This window comes from Falco cherrug, chromosome 2 (genome assembly GCF_023634085.1).
Source record: "Falco cherrug isolate bFalChe1 chromosome 2, bFalChe1.pri, whole genome shotgun sequence".
Taxonomy (NCBI): domain Eukaryota; kingdom Metazoa; phylum Chordata; class Aves; order Falconiformes; family Falconidae; genus Falco; species Falco cherrug.
In genome coordinates, this window is record NC_073698.1 from 91,462,818 (window position 1) to 91,485,706 (window position 22,889).

Below are 22,889 nucleotides of genomic sequence, written 5' to 3' on the forward strand. Positions count from 1 at the left end.
ATAAGTAACAGATCTTGATCATTTTGAGCAGTCTCAGGTAGCACAGGGTGGGTGTAATGTAAGCTTCTGGAGAGATGCCTTCCTTAATTCGTAGGTATTTTACCAAGTTTTATGAGAATTTATGAGAATTTAGAGGAGACTCTAAAACCGATTATTTTCTGACTTCTAAAATAAAATTGGATTTTGACAATATGTCTTGGTTTCAGCATTGTAATACTGAATATAGTAAGAAATTTTAAAGAAATATTCTTGAATGTTATTAAACTGCTTTTTTCACCCAGCTTTAACATGATGCTGTTTCCCCACAATGACAAGGATGTATTAATGAAGACCTGATGCAGTGTGAGGTCAGGTTTAGTTTAGTTCATTTCAAAGTTACTAAAATAATGCAGATTTTTTACACCTGACCATATTTAAATCAAGGCAGTTATTCAATAACAGGGTAAAAAAAAAAAAAAAAGGTAGAAATTTCCCTACACATTATTGGTTTTGCTCAGTGTTGTCATGCACCAGTTTTAAAAATCACAGAGCCTGTCCTGTGGCCTTCTTCAGCATTTGTGAGAGTTGGGACCTCTTGACCCCAGTGCTGCAGTCAAGCCCAGAGGCAGGCAGCACTGCTGCCCCACGGGTGCTCTGCATGGGTGAGCTGAACAACAGAGTGCTTGTCCTTCAGATTTATCTTTCTATGAGGCCTTAAATCATCAAATTCAGAAGCCTTTATATATTGCATATATCTCTGTGTGTATGGATGATGTCCTGAAAAGTGCTATGGACACATTTGTTCACATTAAAGTTGGTTTGGTTTTCTTCAGATTATGAGGTTGGCTATCAGTTATAGAAAGACTCTAGAGAGGTGTTTACAAGAAGGTTGTAGTAATTTAACGTGTGGCTCCAGCATAGCAGAGCAAACATGTGAAAGCTGTCAGTGCAAGTGTAAGAGGTCTTCATTGCTTTCTGAATAATGCAATTTCACCAGCTCAACATTCTTCTTGATAAGAACCAACTTTACAAGGCAGAAGGAAAGCAGACATTTGATGAATACAACTGCCAACTGCTGGGACTTTTTTTAAAAAAAAAATCATGCAAGGAACTATGTATTCTAGTGGAGATTTCTGTGAAACTGTGGTATCCTACCATGAAAATTTCATTTTTTCAAACCCTGCAGTGTTGTGGCATATCTCAATACTCTAATAGTCTGAACTTTTACTTTGTAAGTTTAGCTTGCCAATTGTATATTTTAAGCTTAGTTATCTGTAAATCTTAAATTAAAAAGATAATTCTTGTAGGCTAGTTTTTTAGAAGATCTCCATAAATGGTGACTATGCATGCAAGTACATCTACTGGCATGAGCAGAAAACTTGTTATCTGAGCACTCCAAGAGTACACATACCACAGTACATGCTTTGCAGTCACCCTTTCTGAGGACCTGCTTGTTCTTGGCATTGCTTTCTGTCCTAGTTATAATGATGACGTCTGTACGATGCGTTTCTGTATCGAAAACTTTTAATCAGAAAAGCTGAAAATTGAACAGTTATGGGTTGATGTCTAAACCATGGCTTCATATTTTAATGGTATTACAAAGTAGCAGCATGTTCAGAGGACCAGCCTGCACAGCAATCAGCTTCTTCAGAAAAACAGAAGTCCTATTTACAGATGAGAAGACTGGCCTTTTTCAGATTTGTTTCTTCAAGGGTTTACACAGCTGCAGTTAGTCATGGATAGGACAGAAAATAAATACATGGGTTGTTATTTGGTTTGGGGCTTTGAGGAATAGGAAAAACCTCTCATTTACCAACAAAAGCTTTCCCCTTTGCTAGGGGCAGCTTGAAAGGTGGGTTAGGCAGGGGAGTGATGAATGTGGGCCATGGCACTCCATGAAATGGTCAGTCTTTCCAAAGGTAGCAAGAGACAAGGGAGCGGGTGCTGCCTTGAAGGCCTGGTTGCTTTGGAGGAAAAGATGGGAAGCATTTTTGCTCCTAAAGTAAATGGCTGAAGCAGTGGATACCTTCCTGGCTGTAAAACTGTTTCTGCATCTCTTGCAACCCTTCATTGTGTCCTTTGTGCTGCCAGCTGTGGCGGTGCTGTACTTCATGGAGTAGCTGAATAGTTATTTAGGGAGTCCCTACCAGCCTTGCTCAGATGTGCTCAGGTTTCTATATATTTTAGTAAAGCTGCAAAAATCGTTCAGCTATTAGTAGGTACCCAGTGAGTATCATCTAAAGTGCATTTGCAGCCAGCTTCAGTGATTATCTAGATAAAAATCCAGTGGGCTTCTGAACACAGGCAAGAGAAAAATTATTATGACAACTGAACAGAGAACGGAGTAGCTACTGGTTTTTATTCAAGTGATTAAGAACAGTCTCGTAGCACATAGTAACTCTCCTGTAAGTGGCTTGAAGGAAAATAAAGGAAAAAAAAAGTAAAATGATGCATAGTAGTTGGAAGAAAATGTAGATGGGCACATCTGACATTCAAATTATAGTAATCTTGTATGCTTTATTGACTCCTAGCAAAATAATGAAAAAAAAATCCATATCATGAGTTTTTATTATAAATATGTTCACAACCAGAAATGCTGCTTTTCCGTTTTCTGAGAAAGCGTTGGTTGCCTTTGTGATCCTTTCATCCAGCTCAGGCCTAGAGCACAAGCAGCAGCAGCAGCTAGAAATAAACCCATCTGTAATAACCAAACCTGGTGTTTGAGAGAGTGCTCTATGTGCAATAAAACCCCTTCTTTCTTTGGGGTATATGAAACTCCTGCCTGCTTGAAGCAGAGGGAGAGGCTGTGAAGCTGTCAGCATTTCCAGGAGGGAGAGTTCAGTCATGTTTGTGTGGCAGGGAAATCTGTCACTGTCAGGCTCCTAGCTGGGACACGGCTTGGCATGAGAGGGATGTGTCACCTACCGGGTATGAACTTGTGTCTTTTAATTTCATGGTCTTGAACGTGGCATCAGCTAGTAAAGTGGAGATCAAGCTATCTGGGGACTGACAGCTCTGCCTTATCAACCTCTGTCGTCATTTCTTTTACCACCAAAGAAACCCAGCAGTGGTGTTTGACTGAAGGGAAATCTGTATTCTTGTCTTGCAACCGGTTGTACTCCTGCACTGGGAAGATGGCTAGGGCTAGCATCTTGTCAGCTGCCTAGGTACAGCTGCTTCTGTAAGTTAGTGGAGTATTTGTAAGCCTACACAGTACAGGGCAGCTTACGCTGGGGCTTTTTGTTCAATCTCCACCAGCTTCTGCTTTTATATGGCTGGATAGAGAGCACCAGAAGAAGGAACTGCACAGTGTTTGTTCTAATACAAGAGCAGTAGTTTTGCTGCTAGGCAAAACTGTTAATATAGGATACTCTGTGTGTAAGAGACCAAGCAATGTTGGGATTCTTTCACCCAGAAGTGGAGGAAGCATGACCTCTGTGTTTTATGGCTTTTCTTAGTGAGTAAGAGAATGGCTACAAGGTCTCTGCAGTTGCTGGAAGGAGACAGCCATGATCCTACGCGGTCAGCCCTACTTATGTATTTCGCTATGTTTCACTTACATTCAGTAACAGTATGAAGAATCTGGTGCTCCAAATGGAAACTTTCCTTGCCTGTATGTTAAAATATCTTTGCATGGCTTTTGTCTGGTCTCTTTAGTATGCATTTCTTTCCCTGCCCCCCCCCCCCCCCCCCCCCCGCTCTTTTAGTCGCCACAGACCTACGTTTCAGAGTGGAGCTGTGTCCATATCTTTCTTATCTTATTGTTGGTTTGGAGCTTGTATTTTGTTTTATTCTTTTCTGTTGTTTTGATGTTCCCTTCTGCATCCGTTTTCTCCAGATAATTCCCTCTTACAGGTTTCTTCCCAGCTTGCATGTCTCACTTATAATTACATGAAGGATAGCTCCCTCCCTCTTTCTTCATGTCAAGAAGAGGACTGGTGTTTTTTAATTCACCTGTGTCTATTGTTAAAATTGTTAGCAACATGTTGATGAGCTAGTTGTAGTCTGGTTTTCTGGCAGTTGCCATTTCTCCCACATTCGCCCTTTCCTCTTGCAATGTTTTTCTGACTTACGTAAGAATTCCAGCTCAGATTTGACATTTTTAGTGATTGTATTTTGTGTAATATTTATTTATTGTAAAGTTTAAAAATCCCTCCTCAAAAATTGCCCAGCACCTCTGTCTTTCTCGTCACTATGTTTTGTCCAATTCTTTACCTTAATACTTATTACAAAATGAATGTTGCTAATAAATCCAGTGTACTGAGTTTATTATCACTTATTTGGGATCTGCAGAACTTGGAATTAGAATGGATGTTGCTTCTGCCATAGGAGAGCTTTTCAATCCTTCTTTCATTTTGCCTCTCCTACCTCCCTTTACTTTGTTCTCTGAAAAGTCGTTTGAATTCATCAGGGACAAGATTTTGGAACAAAACAACTGGGCAGGGCCAGGAGCAATGGTGGCCAAGCCCCCCGACAGGTATGGAAGAAGCCCTTGGGGAGCACCAGTGACCAGGGTGGGCAAACAAGGTGTGGTGCAGCCCTTCGGGTGTCAGGGCAGGCAGGGTGGGCACTGAACCCTGCCGGCTCGACTGGTGAGCACTGGTATCTGCTCGGCAGAAAGCCCTGGCACCCACCCTGGCAGACGCAGCTGCCCGGGCAGAGCACCAGTGGGCACGCCGCCACCCGGGCTGCAGGCTGTGCCCTGCTCTTAGGCCGGCAGGGGACAGCGGCAGTGCGCACCCCCGGGGGGGGACTCCTCTGCTTACTCTGGGAGGAGGCGAGTTAGCTGAGGAGTGTCAGGGAGTGGGAGAGAGACTATTGGAATTGCACCCTGCCTTCCCTGAGGCAGGCCCGACAGGCAGGCAGACGGGACGGGACGCGTGGTACAGAGGATTCCCTCTCCTCTCTCTGCCTGGCTGAACACAGTGACTCAAGGGACAGGGGCAATGGTGGCCAGCTCCTGCCCGGCGCAGCAGGCTGTCTCCTCTGTGGCCACGCCACCTGCCCAGGTGCCCGTGCATAGCAGGTACGAGGCTCTGCGAGTGGAACTGGACAACAACGAGGATGATGGTTCATCTGGTGTGAAGGTGGTGTTGCCGAGGTTAAGTTGGCCTGTGCCCTGCATCAAAACTGCTCCCATAAAGAAAAAAAGACGGGTCATTGTCATAGGAGACTCTCTCCTGAGGGGAACAGAAGGCCCGACACGCAGAGCGGACCCACTCCTTAGGGAAGGTGCTGCCTCCCTGGGGCCTGGGTTAAAGACGTGAGGAGAAAGCTGCCCGCCCCGGTACGGCCCTCGGGTTATTACCCGTTGCTGGTTTTTCAGGTAGGCAGCGATGAAGTTGCAACAAGAAGTCTGAGGGCAACCAAGGGACACTCCAGGGCCTTGGGACGACTGGTTAAGGGATCAGGAGCACGAGCAGTGCTCTCCTGGATCCTTCCAGGTGCAGGGAGCCATGAGGGAAGCCGCAGGAAGAGCCAGCAGATCCACACCTGGCTGCGAGCCTGGTGTCGTGGGCAGAATTTTGTGTTGTTTGATCCTGGGTCAGTTTGCACGGCAGCAGCCCTGCTGGCAACAGGCAGAGTACACCTGTCTCAAAGGGGGAAAAGGGTCTTTGCACAGGAGTTGGCAGGGCTGTCTCGGTGGAGGAAGGTACTGGAGTAGCTTTTCTTAATGTTCATAGGCAGCCACATTGTTTTAATCATGTTGCCTTGATTGTGCTTCATAGCTCTGCCATTTGTTAGTACTTGAGGCAGCTTGTGCAGCTGTAACTCAGGTATTCTTGTATGGTGGTCTGTCTTATGATGAAGGCATAACTGCTGCCAGCATTGTATATGGGCTTTCAGAGGTTGCTGAGGAACAGCATGCCTGCAGTTGTGGATGACAGGAAGGTACCACCACTGAGTTTCTTCACCAGATCTCATCTGTAACTTTTAATTTCAGAGATCTTTCTACCTTTTTGCTCAGTGACACAGAAGCCTCCTCTGGTAAATAAAGTAAATGAGAAAATTCAAGAGAAATTGCCTAAAAATTTGTTTAATGTATGATAATCCAACATGGTGATTGGCTGCATAAGCCTGAGCCACAAGCTGGAGAGAAGAAAAAAGCAAACCTGCAGCTGTTTGGGATTAATGAACATGTAACACAAACAGCATCTTCATGAAAACAAATGAGCTTTTAAAAAAACATTGGATACAAAATTCATGTGTGTTAATAAAAAGAAGTAGGAGTAAGATTTGTGTTTCCTAAGTGCATAAAAAAATCTGACCCAAAAGGAGTGTATGTGATGTCGTGTGTTGTTTAGTCAGGATTATTAGCTGTCACTAAGCTGTGCCATCAGTTGAAGCACAAGCTTTTCATCTTTGGACACTTGAATTATTCTTAATACTTTTCAAAATCTAAATTGGGTCATAAGTGTTTTGGCAATTTCAGATTAGTAGTGTAGGGGGTGGAGGGCATTATAAAACACACCATGTGATAGAACAGTTGAATGCACTGATTACTAGGCTGCGTGAGTAGATAGAGCCAAGTGGGAGGGCGCCTGCCTTCACATCAGGAATGAGGGGTGCTGGCTGTGCAGTGAGAATAATATCCTGCACAGTGCCTGCCCGTGCCATGCATGACTAGCTGATTATCTCTGTTCTTCGTGGAGCCCTGGATTCACTCCATGGATATTTTGAAAGCATCAGCTAGTCAAGAATCAGCCCTGTTCACTAACAAAGACGTGACAGTCTAACAGAGCTGGTAAATACCTCCTAAATAACTCGAGGAAGGTCCATTAAAGGTAAGTGTCCCTGGTGAAGGCCACCCTGCTAAAGAGTAGGGAGAATGCAGGAGAAAAGCACAGATTGAGCATGAGCGAAAACAACCAGAAAAAAGATGAAAGGATTGTTCAGTGCCTTCATTTATAGATCAGGAACAGATTACATTAGAGTAAAATACTGAGATGCAAGGAGGTAAAAAACCCCAAACACCTAAAACAGACATGACGCAAGAAAGCAGGGTATTTAGCTTGCGTTTTTAGTTAGCCCATGCTCTCTCTCAGGAGATGAGGTGGACTAAATAAGCTAAATAAAAAGCCTAGAGCAGAAAAATAACTAAAAAAAAAAACCAACCCCAAAACATAAAAGCAATGATCTTTAATGCTAGTCTGTTTTCTCTCAAATATCATCCAATGTTTATGCATTGTAACTTACAGAAAAATACCAACAAGCACAGTCATCATGAACACTTATTTTTAAGACTTCTCTTAGTATCAAGTACACCTCATTAAGTTAACTTGCATTATTCTGTCATCCCTGTAGCAGCTGAAACAAATGATTTCACGGAAATGTAAATACAAGGCTATTTTGCATGCATGTATTATCATGCAATACTTTACTGCCCATTCACATTCAATTTTTTTTTCAGTGGAGCCTCTCCCCTATTTAAACTACTGTTTACTTCTTCTAGACAAAGAAATACTCGTTTCCTCTTACTTTTTCCACTCTGTACTTTTGTAGTGCACAGATGCTTTCTAAGCATTTGTCTTCAAAAGTTCTAAATTGTGAGGGCATGCTATGATTGTTCCCGGGTAGATGATGAAATTAAGATCAGAGTGGCTGTATTTTAAAGTCTTTGTGCGCATTTTGGATACTCATCTTGGAAAAAAACCAGCCAGATTTGTCTTTTAATGAATATTTAGCATTCTGTTCCCCTATACACATGGCTACAACAGTGACTGATTTGAGCATGTGCCTTTTTTAATCATAGAGCTTTTACATGAACTCCACAACAGGTATACCTTTACAACCAAATTGTGTAGATAAATAGTGTTAAGACATGCAGTTCCACTTGGTGCTTCTAAAACTATTTTCTCACACCACAAGAACACAAGAATGTTAAGATTCTAGACCCCTTGATCCAGTTCTGTTTCTGGAGAGACGTTACCTCATAGCGTATATGAGGCTTGTATTTGGCCTATTTCATTTGCTTCTGCCCAATTTTTCTAGCATTGTTCCCTGTGAAAATGTATTAGTGCATGTTGCTGCCTCTTTCTTTTTCCTGAACTACCTCTGCCTGCTGTTGCCTACTTTTATTATATCCATACCCCTCTGTTCCTTCTTGTCCCTATATTATGGTGTTCCAGATGTGCAGCTTTTTTGCTCTCTCTCACTTCACTGAAAAGCAAGAACAGACAGGTGATTGTAATGAGCCAGCTTTATACATTATCACACTTTTTTTCCAGAGCCCAAATAAAGTCTTTGCAGGGAAAGAACTACTCAGTTTCTGCAGCAATGAGAGATGGAGAATCCCCACCACAGGATGACCTGGAACAGCGACCATGCCCCAAGCTAAAACTGTTAGACCTACATCAGTACCACTGAGTACTCAGAGAACACAGCTGCTAAATTTCAGTTGATCTCTTCTGAACAGTGGTGAACTGTGATTTTTTGAAAGACAAAAGTACTTCATTAAATCTGGGAGAGTTTCCACAGGGCTGGTTTAGAAATGTTAAGAGTAGGAACATGCAACATGTTGAACTCTGGAGCAGTTCCAGTATGCCTTTGCAACCAGGACAGCTGGGTATACCTGGCAGGTGCAGACAGTTTGGTCAGTCCCGATCTGTGGCTGTAGAAACAGTGATGCTGCAGCAATTGCTTAAAGCTGATGTTGCCAGAAGATGTGGGATCCAACCTGTAAACCCAAGCAGGTTTAGCACTGGCTGTCATAGAATGGGAGGAGGATCCCCGCTGAGTTTTGTCGTGTCCAGCCCATGAACCGTTTGTGGGATTTCCCTTTCCCACAAGTCTCAGGTGTGTAATATTTGTAAATGTGGCTATGAGCCACACGAAGATTTAGGGCTACTGCTCCAGAGGATGGAAAGATTGGCCTGCCTCGTGCTTAGTCAACTGCAAAAATTGGCTGAAATGGTTTTAAGACTGAGCAGACAATGGGTGACACTCCCATAATTATGTTTTGGAAAACCGCTGAATTGGTTTGGCTACAGCTTTCAGTGAATGAAGAAAAATGTGGAAAATCTCAACTGGAAGTTTTCTCTTTAGCAAACACAAAAATAATGAACATGGAGCTTACTGTCCAGGACTTAAGGAGCAATTTTAACCTGTTCTAAAATGTCTGTGGCTTCTGTTACAATTATTGTTCATTACCAAAATAGCTGTACTATTTTTTCCATTGTTTAGAATCACTGATACAGTGGCTTACTTACTGTGAGCGTTTAGCTGTACATTGTTTTGCTACACACTCTGCATTGTGGTGCTCCAAACTGCTGCAGAAAAAGGTGATGCTTGTTATTGTTCGGGTGTATAATGCATTTTTAATTGGACTGTGATGAAATTTAGTAATTCTAATGTGTCAAACTTTTTATTTCCCAAAGTATGGGAAATAAAGAAGCTTTTTTACCTTCTGGAATGTATGATGTTTAATTAAGTTACTGTCTTTCTGTAAAATGAAGTCAGAGAGAAGTAATATCATATGTGCTCAAAATGCTTACAGGTTTAATAGGTCAAATTATTAAATAGTGTTTTGCTTTAGACACAGACAACCTTTTGAACTTGTACAGAATTTTTATTGTTCTTTCCTAGCTGCTCCACATGATAATGTAATGCAGGATGATTACTGAAGTTTTTATCTGGTAGATTACCCAGTTAACCTGGCACTCCAGTAAATTGTCATGTTCTGGCAAAAAGGCAGGACATTATGCAAAAGAGCACTTCAGCACACAGATCTGCTCAGTACACAAGCACATTGTGGTTTTCTTTTTATTTTACTATTTTGTAGGATTGCATTGATGTGGGTTGGTGGGAAGGAGAACTCAATGGCAGACGAGGTGTATTTCCAGATAACTTTGTCAAGCTTCTTCCTTCTGATTTTGAAAAAGAGGTAAGCAATATATTTTATTATTTTTGCTTTAGAATACAGAATGAAAGTGGAGTTGAAAGAAGTTCTCTTTCAGATACATGAGTTTGATAAAGTTTTACTTCTAACTTAATAACAAAAAAACTTTAAAGGAAACAAATACTGGGTTTAAAAGCATCCATGAAGACAATGTGTGACACTCAAAGTCACATTATGGAGTTTCTTTGAAGGATTTTATTGGCCTATCCAGTCAGTCTGACTCCACTACATTGCTCTGAAAGCCCTCTGTCCTGTGTCCTAAGTTTGAGAGAGGTCCCACGGTAATTTGCTGAGTCAGATGATGCAGTGATGACCGGAATTGTTAACTCCTCTCCGTTGTTTTTCTGGTGGAATATGGAAAGTTTTCTGGTGAAACATGAAAAGTTAGTGTACCACCTGCATGCTGATTGACAACAGTCAAGCACTGTTCAGGAATGAAACGGGTGAAATTTTAACTGTGAAATTTGAAAGACAACAGTAAGCTTTTGGTATCTCAAAGGCATGTTTCTTTATCTCTCTCAGAATTATTAAAAAAGAAGGTATAAAATCTATGCAAAAGGTTTTTCACCTTCTGTTTATTTGAAAGAGAAGGTGTTGTTGTTTGCCAAACAATACTTAGAAATCCTGCAGCTTCCTGGAATAAAGTAATGGATTACTTCACCCAAAAGTCCATTCCATTTTCAGGAACTTTTTCATTCATCGGTGGGGTATTACAAGCTTGCAGTCAGACTTTTGATGAGTGTTTCACAGTGACAGTGTAAGCCACCTGTGATAAAACCGAGACTTACTGACAGTCAGCTTCAGTCTTTGGCAATAAAATTAGATGCTGGAGGCAAAAATTAAATACTTGGAAAGCTTAATAAAGCAACTATTAACTCATAGAAGTTAACATGGTAATTATTGAAAATGAAGGTAGAAAGGACAGCAGAAACTGTGGGAGATGAAAACGCAGTTCCATAGCAGAGTGAATATCCTGGCCTTAGGCCTAACAATAAAAGAAGGTGATTTCCAGAAGAGGCAAAAATCATAAACCTTAAGACATCATGAGCCTATTATAGAAGAAAAAAAATACCTTTACTCTTACCAATTTTTTTTTGTGGTGAAATTTATTCAGTCTTTTTCAACTTACAAATTATGTGTCTTTAAACAATGACTAGAACTTGCAAAATAAATTAAATATTCAGACATTTAGAAATTGCAGCTAGGTTTGCTATAAATGTGGAGAATAAAATGTTATTAATTTTTAAAATGGCACAAATCTGGCAACATGAATAAGTAACTAGTGGGACTACGGACTGTCCGACTTTGCTTGAATCAGTACAAAAAGGGAAGGAAATAGATACTTTTTGAGTGGTTTTGTCAGGTATTTTCTGATGATCCAGAAACCCTGGATTCCATCCCATGGCCTGAAAGCATTTGTTGCAGTAATACTTCTGCTTGTTGAACAAAAGCTTAGGACCTTTTCCCATGTCCTTGTTCAGTCCCCAGTTTTCCAGTCCTGATTCTTTTCCACACATGGCTGTTTGTCCCAGGCCTCTTCTATTCACTGCCTTGTCCCAGTCTCCACCTTTCAGGTGGTCTCGATTACAGGATTTCCCCCTGAGCTCACTACCCGAGTCTAAATCATCGTCTGGATTTATTTTCTATCCCTACACAAAATTTCTTTATCCATCTTGTTTTCCTCTCCCCTCTCACTTTGTCCCTGCTCTGTATTTCTGTTCTCTTCTTGCCCAACCAATCCTGGTTTCCTTTCTGTTGGCTTCATTTCTAGTCTGTCTCCATCTCCTCCTCTGTTACCTCATCCAGCCACAGACCCTTGTAATTCCTCCTTCCTTCTCCATGTTTCCCTCAGCACTCTTAACTTCCCCCTCACGCTACTTCCTTTCTGACCTTTGCCTTTTTGAAACAATGTATTTCCCTCATCAGCTTCCAGTTAAAGCCACTTTGTCTAATGAACCATAGGATCCTTTCTCCTTTGTGTTTATCTAAATTAGTGGTTTTGTTTTAATCAGGAGTGGCATCTCTAGTGAATCTCTCACTTGTCCGTCTGCACTTGCTATGCTTTGGTTTGCCTTGAAAACAGGTCTCAGGGGACATGAACGAGACTCCTTTCAGATGAGAACTAAGCCAAAAGATGTGCTAAAGGTGTGCACCTCATATATTCCAACTGCTGACGTATGGACAGTCAACGGGATCAGACTCACATCGCTCCAGAATAAGACCCCAAATGTGTATATTGTACTGTTGGATCCTCAGCACCAACTGTTTCACTCTGCAGCCATTATCAACCAAACTCCCAATTGCTATCCCAAGACATCCATTGTCCCTGTCTTCTTTCCTTCCCACATTTTCTGCACTTTTCTGCATTTAAACCTTGAACTGTGTTGCCTAAATTCTTGCAGAAGTGTCTCTGACAGTATAAGGGACTCACTGTTCATGGACAGTGGCCCACGGCAGCCAGGCTAGAGAAGACCATTCTGAGCTCCATTCTTGGCCACAGCCTTCTCAGGTTGATGACAACAGATGAACTGGATAGGATAAGGTGGTAGGAGGTGGTAGGCTGCAACCTGAGGCTTGTAAGATGGCAACTTCAGAGATTTAAGCCGTTAGGCTTACTCAGCCTGGGCAAAACTGGTAACTTTTTTTCTCCAGAGATGAAAACGTTTGCTAGATTTGAGAGAGATCCCCAGGAAAGGTGAGTGGCAAGGGCTCAGCCATCACAGAAAACCTGTTCCCTGTCAATGTTCAGGCCAAGACTTGAGAGATCTAGGGCAGAAGCTGAACTAATTACTGCAAGTGAGCAAAACAATTGATCTTTCTTGAAAGTAGGTGAGCCATTTGGCAGATATGTAGAAAATAATGGGAAGGGTGTGTGTCAACATGAGTTTGATAGAAAATACCAACCTAAATGGTTGGTCAAAGTTTGGCAAAGCTATGCATATCTGGAAACATCATCTTACAGATAGTTCCACAAGACAATTTAGTGTTGCATAGGTGGTGATGTAGTGACAGTGATTGTGATCCATGTGCAGGAAAGGAAATAAGTTTCCTCCTCAGAAAAAAAGGATGGATATAGGAAGAAAAAAATTAATACTTAGGCTTTATTCTTAATAATTCTGATTTTTTCCCCCTTTTTTTTTTTTTTTTTTTTTTTTTAAGAGTGAGAGTTAAGGTATATCATTTCATCTGACATGGTGCTCCATTTGGTTTTGTGTTCATTCCAGGATATATACGCATACCAGTATGGTGTGTGTGCATACACACACATCAACACAGAAGAAAAGCTACTCCTGCCCTAGCCTGAAGGTCAAGAGAAATGGTTCTGGCACTGATTTGGTGGTCGTGTTTCTCGGCCATACCATTGGCAGATCTATTAGGAAAAAGGTCATAACAGAGACAGTAAAAGTAAAAAGTACATATTGGTTGGAGAAATTTATTTCATTTCACCAAACAGCTTTATTTAGGCTGTTTTAAAATTTTTAATTTTTAAAATTAAATTAAAATTTTAATAATTGTCTTTCACAACTGGACCTATAAATATATCATAGTGAGTGAATAAAATGTAACCTTTGCAGCATTTCCTGTGTTACGCATTTTTGCCCTATTTGTGAGTCTGCAAAAACACACTTCAGGTTTTGCCATGTCTGTCTGGGTCTTTGTGTTTGTTTTTTTCCCAAAATGGGCTGGAATATTTACAAGATTGAATTCTAAATAAATAGGTTTCTTCAGTGAACCAAAGGTCATGTATTTCTCTAATCTTAAGGCACATAAACTGGACTTTTTTCCCCTCAGCAGGACATTTTAGTTGTGAAAGTAGAAATATGTCATTTTATTTGTCAATGCTATTTTCTCTCTTCAGATTCATTTCAGTGAAGATACAGAAGACACATCTGTAGTCTAAGACTTGTAATTATTAATAATAAGCAATGTATGATTAATTCCAGCCTTTGTATGGATGAGATTTACAGGCATTTTGAAGCAATCTGTTTTCTTCTGTTATTACATTTTAGAGACCGAAGAAACCACCGCCTCCATCAGCTCCTGTCATCAAACAAGGATCGGGTAAGGTGCAGCTGATTTTTGTACAGCACATGTCAGTAAGCACATCTCAATTTAAATTAAGTGTATTCAAATTTATATAGAATTCATCTGTATCAAAATTGATAAGCAGAAGGTGTCTAGACAACAGCTAATAAATCAGAATCAAACTGAAAAAAGATGATAACCCCGAAAGACTGTGGTGTGCTTTTTAAATATATTGGAGGCAACCATCTGCACCATTTTAAAATAACGTAATATGCCCCTTAAACATGTTTAGTCAGAGAGAGCATGATACTTCAGGTTTTGAAAGTTCTTTGGTTCTGTTCCTTGACTGAAGTTGGTTGTGTGCATGTCTTTGCAGCGTAGAGCCAGTATGCTGGAATCTTATAATACCTGCAGGAGGAAACTGCCTTCGCTTTACACCTACAGATCTGGGTTTCTTCTAGAGATAAAAAGCTTTTTTGCATATCTGTAATATAGTGTCATAGACCTTGGCTGTAATACAAGGGCCCCATCTGAGTTGCAGTCTAAAACTTACAGATCTGCATGAATGTTAGAGCTGGCTGTCTCCAGGTTCTGTGCCATAGTTAGATTCTTGCTTTTCAATACTTTATAGCCATAAGTATTAAATGAGTTATCCTGAATCTGGTTATGTAGATAATGGTGTTGCAAATATATTAAGGGGCTGGTTATGTTTTCCAAACAGATGAGTGCTAGCAAAGCTAGTTTTGGAATATTTTAAACTGAATTGTTTATAAATACCGAGAGCTGAAACCACTTTTATTTGTAGTTTTAAAATAACCTCTCAATACAAATTTTCAGAAGTGCCTGCATGAATTATTTTTTCTGTGAAACTTAGAAACAGTTATAATATCTATGCATTTGACAGTTCTGACCTCAGAAACCAAATTCCAGTTCCATTCATGTAAAATCACAAATCACAAGGCATGGGATGCTCTCAGAGTTTTCATTTGTGTTACATTTGTGGTGGAGACTTAACAATGGCTGGAACTCATTAATCCTTCAACTCCAGTTGGTTTGTTAAAATTCTGCAGCAGCACTACTGCTTCCCCCACTGCTGGCACACATTAAAAAACCAAAACTAACACATCCAATCTAGCCATATCATTTTTCTTGTCACTGTGGTCTGTTCCAGCTTTCAATGCTTTAAAAAGTAAATTTCCCTCCCTATAGTCTTGATCTATTAATAGAAGTTACACCAGTGTACAATTCACTGTGAATCAATAAGCTATAATTTAGCTAGTTTGAATTTGTCAAGCAGTTCTTTCACTACAGAATCATGACTATAAATATTTGGTTTGCTTATTGACACCCATGGCTTATTCTTCACTCTGTCTTGAGACTCCTAAAAAACTAAATCTGATTTTAAGATCAGTAACAGTGTCCAGAGAGAGCAGTATAACTTTGCCATCTAGTGGTGGTTGCATATTAGAGATATCGTAGTGACAACTCACATTACAGTCTGACACATTTCAGAAAAGCTCTATAAAACATTGTATTTCTTTCAATTTATACACCTATAATTAGAGAATAGTACTTCTAATCTGTTTTTACCTGTTTACATCCAGCGCATTAGATCTGTCACCATAGCAGGATAATGTGCCCATTTTCAGAAGGAAAAATGGATGCTTAAAGGATGCAGATGATTTGATTAAGGCCATCTAAGTCTATGGCAAAGCCAAGACTATTGCTATTCTTTGTTTTCATAATCAGTCTTTGACAAGTCCTGGCTGACTATGCACAAGAGTTTCTTCTGATATGTATTTAGAGATGAAAATCATCCTATGTTTATTACCATCCTAACATATTCTACTTTGACAAATTATCACTTTACCAAGGTGACACTGTATTTTACCACATCCCCACGTCCAGCCTTACTGTTGATAGTAGGCAACAACTTCCAGTAATGTTTCTGCATATTTAACCAGTCATAGTGTGATGAATAAGTTGAGAACTGCCAGTTCAGCCTAAATAAATATCAGTGCCTTCTGATGCAGAGCATAAAATCATAGCAGAGAACTAGAATTGGTCTTTGTACTACAAGTGGCACATATGTAAAGGAGGTGTCTACTTTGTATTATAGTGTAGCTGGAAGTTTGGCTGTATTTCCAAATTCTGTTCAGCAGTAGACTGCCAGGGCCATCTGTGCTGGGCTACTTTAGAAAATAAGGTGAAAACTGGAGAACCAAAGTTGGGAGCACAAGTCCCTTACAGAATGATTAAAAAGCAGTAGGCATTGTACTGGGTGGCTGGGATGAGCAATGCACCTGTGTCTAGACCGAAGGGTGGGAATACGCTTCTGAGTCCCTCTGGGAGCTGGAGGGCACCAGAGCTTCCTTGCAGCTGACCGTCTCCTGGCAGCTAAGGCAGGATCATGATGCCTGCCTGGGCACTGATTAATTTGGGGGTCACAACCCAAGTAGGGAGTACACCTGAGCCTGGGAGCTTCTCAGTGATTGTAGGATCATTGGTTTAGACGTGGCCAGAGAACATCTCTCTGTATGTTAGTCATGACTGTTAATCTTACTGTAATGAGGTATATAGACTTGTGTCTCTTTTTTTCTTGAACACGCTAGTACATGCATGTTTATCAGTATGTTGACTTCTGCTTTGCATAACTTGTGTTTAGAAAGACTTTAATTGGTTTCTGGCAACAGTTTCTCCTCTCAGGAGTGAAGTATTTTTCATAGAATCACATAGGTTGGAAAAGACCTGTAAGATCATCAAATCCAACCATAAAATTCAGTATTATTTATTGACATAATAAGTGATACAAGTGTTGCCTGTCTGCCAGCACAGTTATATAAAGAAACAATGGCTGGTGATCACCACTGATGAGTACTGATTTCTTGGAACCAGCTGCAGAAAAGAGTTGTGACAGCACGTTCAGAAAATATAAATGTACTTGAGAACTGTATGTAACAGAATACATTGAAGCAAAAACTTGCCTTGTGTTCCCTGCCCTGCCTCTCTGCTTTTCTTGGATGTCATCTACTGTAATTTTTATTGAAATACTAATAGTGTAACCTAAAGTGGTTTTCAACACTGCTAAGTTGAAATGGCAATAGCACCTAGTAGTTAGCCAATGCAGTGAAGCCAATATTCAGTAAAGCATTTTGTATAGTATGGGGACTAGAAGATTGCATCTTGCACGTGCCAGGAAATTTTTGCAAAATCTTCCCATTGTTGGTGCCACAAGTTCCCATATTCCTTGTAGCAACAAAAGTCAGTATGTCAGGATCTCTAGTACAGAGGCAGAAGGCAGCACAGGCCTACACCTCCAGGCCAAAAGCTGTCAAATAAAATATGCAGAATACTGTCAGTACTACTATTTTCATCATTCTAATATGTGGAAGTGAACAGCTAGTACTAGAGGTGAAAAAGAGGGGAGTTTCAACTTAATATAAAATAAGCCCTGTATATTCATCTATATTAACTATTCTCTTGGCAGAAGTGCTCAATTAATTGATTTATTCCTAATGATTCTCTGCACTGTTGAATTGCTCTTCAGTTAAGTATGTCTACAATGGTAAAGGATCTGTCCACATTTAAAAATCTGTAGTTACTGAATTATTTTCTTTCCTTCACAGAATGGTCTGAAAGTGCTTATTCTTGTGACATGCATGCTTTGGAAACTATGAACTACTCTGTCAAAACGTAAACATCCAATTGCTTTTTTGCCATTATGGTGTAAGGAAATACTTGAAGCTGGATTTATGTTCAGTTTTAGCAAGACATTTTCAAATTGAAGAGTGTAAAAAGCCTAAGAAATTGCAGAGTTAAATCGTATGTGGCCATATATGCTGTTTTCTTGCGTTGTTCAGAATTCCAAATTTTCCTTTCTTCGACAGGTACCACAGATCGAAAGCATGAAATCAAAAAGGTTCCTCCTGAAAGGCCAGAATGTCTTCCTAATCGAACAGAAGAAAAAGGTATGAAATGTGCTTTCCTGCCTGCTCTCAGCAGAGAGGCAGGGGAAATGGAACCGATGCACATCCTTATTTCCCAGTCTCTGTTTTCATTAAGTGTATTGTTTGGATGTTTATTTCCCAGTCGGATAGATCTGTGATGACAGGCATTTTGGAAAGGATTGCACTGTTGCTTTTGAACTAAATTCAGGATATTCAGTTGTACCAGTCCAGAGCTGTTAAATATTTGCAGCCTCAACTGAAGTCAAGGGGGGAGATAGGCTCTCCATACATAAAATGCTGTCTCAAGCTCTGCACTTAGTAAAACCCAGGACCTTGATCAAGTAAGATACCCTAGATGAGTGTGTACTTTTTTCTTAACATCTGCATGCCTTAGTTCTCTAGTTAAAAGCAGGGTTGGTGGTTTCCCTGCGTCACTGTTGTGGGTTAGCCCCGGCTGGCAACCGGGCACCACACAGCTGCTGACTTACTTGCACCACAGTGGGATGGGGGGAGAGAATTGCAAGAGTAAAAGTGAGAAGACTCATGGGTTGAGATAAAGACAGTTTAATAGATAAGGGAAAGACCGCGCACACAAGCAAAGCAAGACAAGGAATTCATTCACTGCTTCCCATGGGCAGGCAGGTGTTCAGCCATCCCCAGGAAAGCTGGGCTCCATCACATGTAATGGTTACTTGGGAACACAAACACCATCACTGTGAATGGCCCCCCCCTCTTCCTTCTTCTTCCCCCAGCTTATATATACTCAGCATGATGTCCTATGGTATGGAATATCCCCCTGGCCAGCTCGAGGCAACTGTCCCAACTGTGTCCCCCTACAGCCTCCCATGCCCCTCCAGCCCTTTCACTGGCAGGGCTCGAGAAACTGAAAAGGCCTTGAGCTAGTATAAACACTACCTAGCAACAACCAAAACCGTCAGTGTGCTGTCAAGACCGTTCTCACACCAAATTCAAAACATACCACAGCACTGAAAAGAAAACCAACTCTATCCCAGCTGAAACCAGGACAGTCACGGAGGGGCTTTGTGAAGATATAGTCATTAATGCTTATGAATCACCCCATTGTCATAGGCACAAAAGTCATAGGCAAGCCTGTGAAGAGATGAAAAAGTTCTGTCTTCAAAGCCAGGTTTGAACATTGCAAGAAATGGAGCACAGCACCACACAGAGCAGTGACGAGCAAATTAAACCTTTAATGGTTTCATTGTGTTCGTTGTGCATTCTGAAAAGTCTGGGGAGAATAGTTACATTGATTCTCTAATTTAAGATGGTGCCAAGTTTTATATGTTTAAGTGGACTATTAGATTGTACAGACAAGTTTATGGGATTTCTTAACTTTTAAGTATTTGAATTTGAAGTCTTTTAAAAGGCACACGTTTGTACATGACTAAATGTATAACATGTAGTTATAATTTCATGCCAGAACGTTCAGACTTTGCACCAAGATCTGTTTCTGGATATGTGTCTTAGTGATCTGACAGGTGTTTTAGCCATTTTATTTACGTATGTTTACTTTTGGTTATGTGCACTACTTCTTGTGGTTATCTTGCCTTTTCTTTCTATTTTTGCATTTGCAAAGCCAACTGTCAAAACAGTGGAGGAATTTTAAATAATGTTACTGTCCCAGAGTATAAATATCTGTAACTTTTCTAAATGTTGAAAGGAGGCCTTAGGAGTCGTGCCTATGTTTCTGGAGTACCAGGGAGTGGCAGGAATCGTTCAGTGTGGTCTGGCAGTGGGGGTGGCACAGGAATGTTCTTTGCCCTGTGTGTTGGTATGCTGCCTAGCCTGTCCCTCATGCATAGTTAAGGTTCTTGGAGACTGACACAGTATAAATTGTCATGGGAGTAAGTGTGTAAAAATCACACAACACGCTGGAAAATCTTCAGTGTTACAGAGGACCTAATGATTGATTGCATCAACTGAAAGTGAACTGAAAAGGGGTCTATGCCTGCGAGCAACAGTCACTTGCTGGACTGTTCCAAATCCAATGTGGATTTTGTTCCTGGTGATTTATTCCATGATCCTCTCAGACTGAAACCTAGAACCCATTAAGCAATACCCTGAAACACTCCCAATACCTCTTACATGCTTACAGAGGTGTAATATTCATGAGATACCATAGACAGTGTTGTCGATTGATGTGGGGTGTTGACACAGTAGGATACAGAGAATGAAACTTTTGTCCCTTTGAGAGCTTTGTCCTTTCTTTAAGAAGAATCAGGTTTCCTATGGTGTGGCAAACGTGTTTACATGTTTGTTTTGTATTATGAATTTAGAGCATATTATTTACAAGAGTTATCCATGTGTATTGTACTTTACATGCTCACAGGCACTGCATGTTTGGCATTGGATATTAGTATTGTGGCACTTCTTAACTATGCATAAACAGTACTGCAAATGATCCAATTTTTCACTGGCAAACAGAAAAATTTGGCATGTAAGTCTGTGCTTAAAACCTAAATAAAAGGTCTGATTTTTCCAAGGGTCTATATCCTGACAATCATTGCTACATTTTAATGCTTCTATTTTTATTTAACTGTAGTTCACTTGAAACGTACTTTTTTTTCCCCAGAAATGGTATTTCTCTGTTTGTCCAAGAGATGTTAAGAATTTCCAGTGTAATTGTTTTTGTGACCTTCTAACTTGATACTGTTTCATATTAGAATTTGATATAACTCAATGCTCATGGGAAGTTGTTCCATATGGTATGTAATTTTTTGCCATTCTTATTTTTTCTTACACTCATAAATCAGTAAATTATTAAAATAAAAAATAGCATTCCTATGTACACACTGCACACATATTTTGGCCATGAGGAATTACAGGTGGAAGAGTCAGTCAGGGCAAGCAACTGATTTGTGGTAAACATGTTATTTCAAATAAAGGATTATTTGGGATAGAAGTGGAAAGGAGATAAGCTTTTTCTTTGTATACAGTGTATCTACAGTTAAGATTTCTTGTTTAATTGTAGGCTTGTGAGGGCAAATGAATTCCACTTAATAATATCTGTGTTCTTTTTTTCTGGAAATAATTGATTTAAAGAAAGATCAGAGAGAGAGCAAAAACAGTTAGACTTGCAGAAGCCTTCAGTTCCTGCTATACCTCCGAAGAAACCTCGGCCACCCAAAGCAAACTCTGTGAATAGACCTGGTACCTTGCCCCCAAGACGACCAGAAAGACCAGTTGTGCCTGCGACTCATACAAGGTATTGTTTTTCTCTGTCTAGCACCTTTGGGATTAGTGGAAAAAACACACATTTAAAGAATTTCGATTTTACAGTTAATGTCACAATTTTTTTTGTGGTAAGCTGTTTATTTATAGGAAAAAAAAAAAAAGCCTTTTAGTCGTCTAGCTGGATCATAACTATCTTCTCAAGAATGAAAGTCTTAGGCTGTTAAATACTAGTCCATTTCTACTGATGAGCACACTGTTACTGCAGCATCATAGTATCCACTGCAGAATATGTGGGAAATATCTGCATCAGTATGTTGCACTGATGTTGACTTTCTTAATTTACCTCAAATTATTCCAGCTTAGCCCCCGGCACTAAGTTACTGCAAAAGGTTGGATTGTACTGAGGAACAGTGTTAGACAATGCACATCTCAAATACTGTCAGCTTTGTTTCAGTCCGTTTCCTTTGACTGTTTTAGATGAATTTTTAGCAAAATGAATGTGTCTTCACAGAATGTTCTTTCAAGCTGGTGCCACTGCAGAATACTACTGTCAAATATTTGTGCTGTAACATTGGTTGTTATTCTGTAATTACGTGATGGTCTTTATCAGAGGTGGTTACAGCTTTTGAGGAGCACTGAGAAATTGGACTTGCCAACACAACTCCATTTAATCTCTGCTAGAGCTTGGAAAAGCAGAGGTTGCCAAAATAAAAGGCCTCACCTGTAGTCCTAATCAAGTCTAGATGGCTACATTAGTTATCAGCATCTGGGCTGCGCACTGTAGGCTTTCTTTATGCATAGTGAATAGAAATAGGTGAAAACTAGAAAAAAGCAGTTGCCTAAAATGAGTGAGCTGCACATCCAGAAATACTAGAATGTAGGCATAGAAAAAATTTTACTGTTACACTGTTAGAAAAATTAGCTGCCATTGAACTCCTGGAGTTCAAGTATAGTAGTGGTGAATTAAATACCAGAATGGAATTCAGGGTAGAGTGGAATAAAATAGAAATTCTAGACATTGATTCCCCTCATTCCTCCACATGTGGTTCATTAAACAAATGCTCTCAGTGTGAAATCTGAGACAAATAAAATAAAATAAAGCTTGTGTCTGCCTTGTGCTGCCAGTTCCATCTTACTGAAGTGCTTTGGCTGTGCATCTCTGAGAACTTACCCTTCTATCCAGGTGCTACTGCCACAGCTTCTTTTGGACTTCTTGGCTTTGGACATGCTTGCCCAGTTTTCCCAAAATACAGTCAACACCTGCTGGTCACTTGGGCATGTTTGGAAAAGCAAGTATTTGCTACAACCTTTAGAACTAGCTAAGTGATGTCTTTTTGGCAAGACCAATACATACCCTACTGTTCAGTTTACTGGCTAAGCATGCAACTGGGTAGCTAGTCTTTTGGTTTATCCTTTGCCTTTAAATATTTTAAACATATTATAAATATTTTAAACATTTGGAGTCGTGAAGGTATGTTTTGTTGCTCTTCTGTTTTCCTTTTTTCTGAGTACAAAATTGTATAAAGAAACCATGCATTTGTAAAGATATTTCAGTTTTCCTGTTAACAAAGTGAAAAAGCAGATCCAAACAGTAACATTTATGTTCTTAATTGTCCAAACTCTGGTATGTCTAGCACCAAAAAAAAAGCTTTGTTCTTTTTATCTAATATTGGTATGTTTCAAAGAATTTTACTTGTAACAGTAGTTAGATTAAAACTTAGAAGAAAAGGTGATTTTTAAGGTGATGATGCATGTTGGTGATCACAGTGCTAGCAGTTTCTCTACAAATTTCTTTTCAGCTAATTCAAATTAATGGATTTATCTCATACATATATATTCTGCCT

General features: G+C 40.1%; 1 protein-coding gene across 6 annotated transcripts in view; it reads left to right on the plus strand.

The window, feature by feature from the left end:
* SH3KBP1 (SH3 domain containing kinase binding protein 1) overlaps nucleotides 1–22,889 on the plus strand; it is a 231,559-nt gene that overhangs the window by 185,308 nt on the left and 23,362 nt on the right. For all 6 annotated transcript variants that reach the window (XM_055701190.1, XM_055701191.1, XM_027810860.2 and 3 more), the window contains 4 exons: nucleotides 9,761–9,862; nucleotides 13,888–13,939; nucleotides 17,791–17,871; nucleotides 20,914–21,076. In XM_055701190.1, coding sequence (XP_055557165.1) covers nucleotides 9,761–9,862; nucleotides 13,888–13,939; nucleotides 17,791–17,871; nucleotides 20,914–21,076 — 398 coding nt within the window. The remainder of the gene's footprint in view (nucleotides 1–9,760; nucleotides 9,863–13,887; nucleotides 13,940–17,790; nucleotides 17,872–20,913; nucleotides 21,077–22,889) is intronic.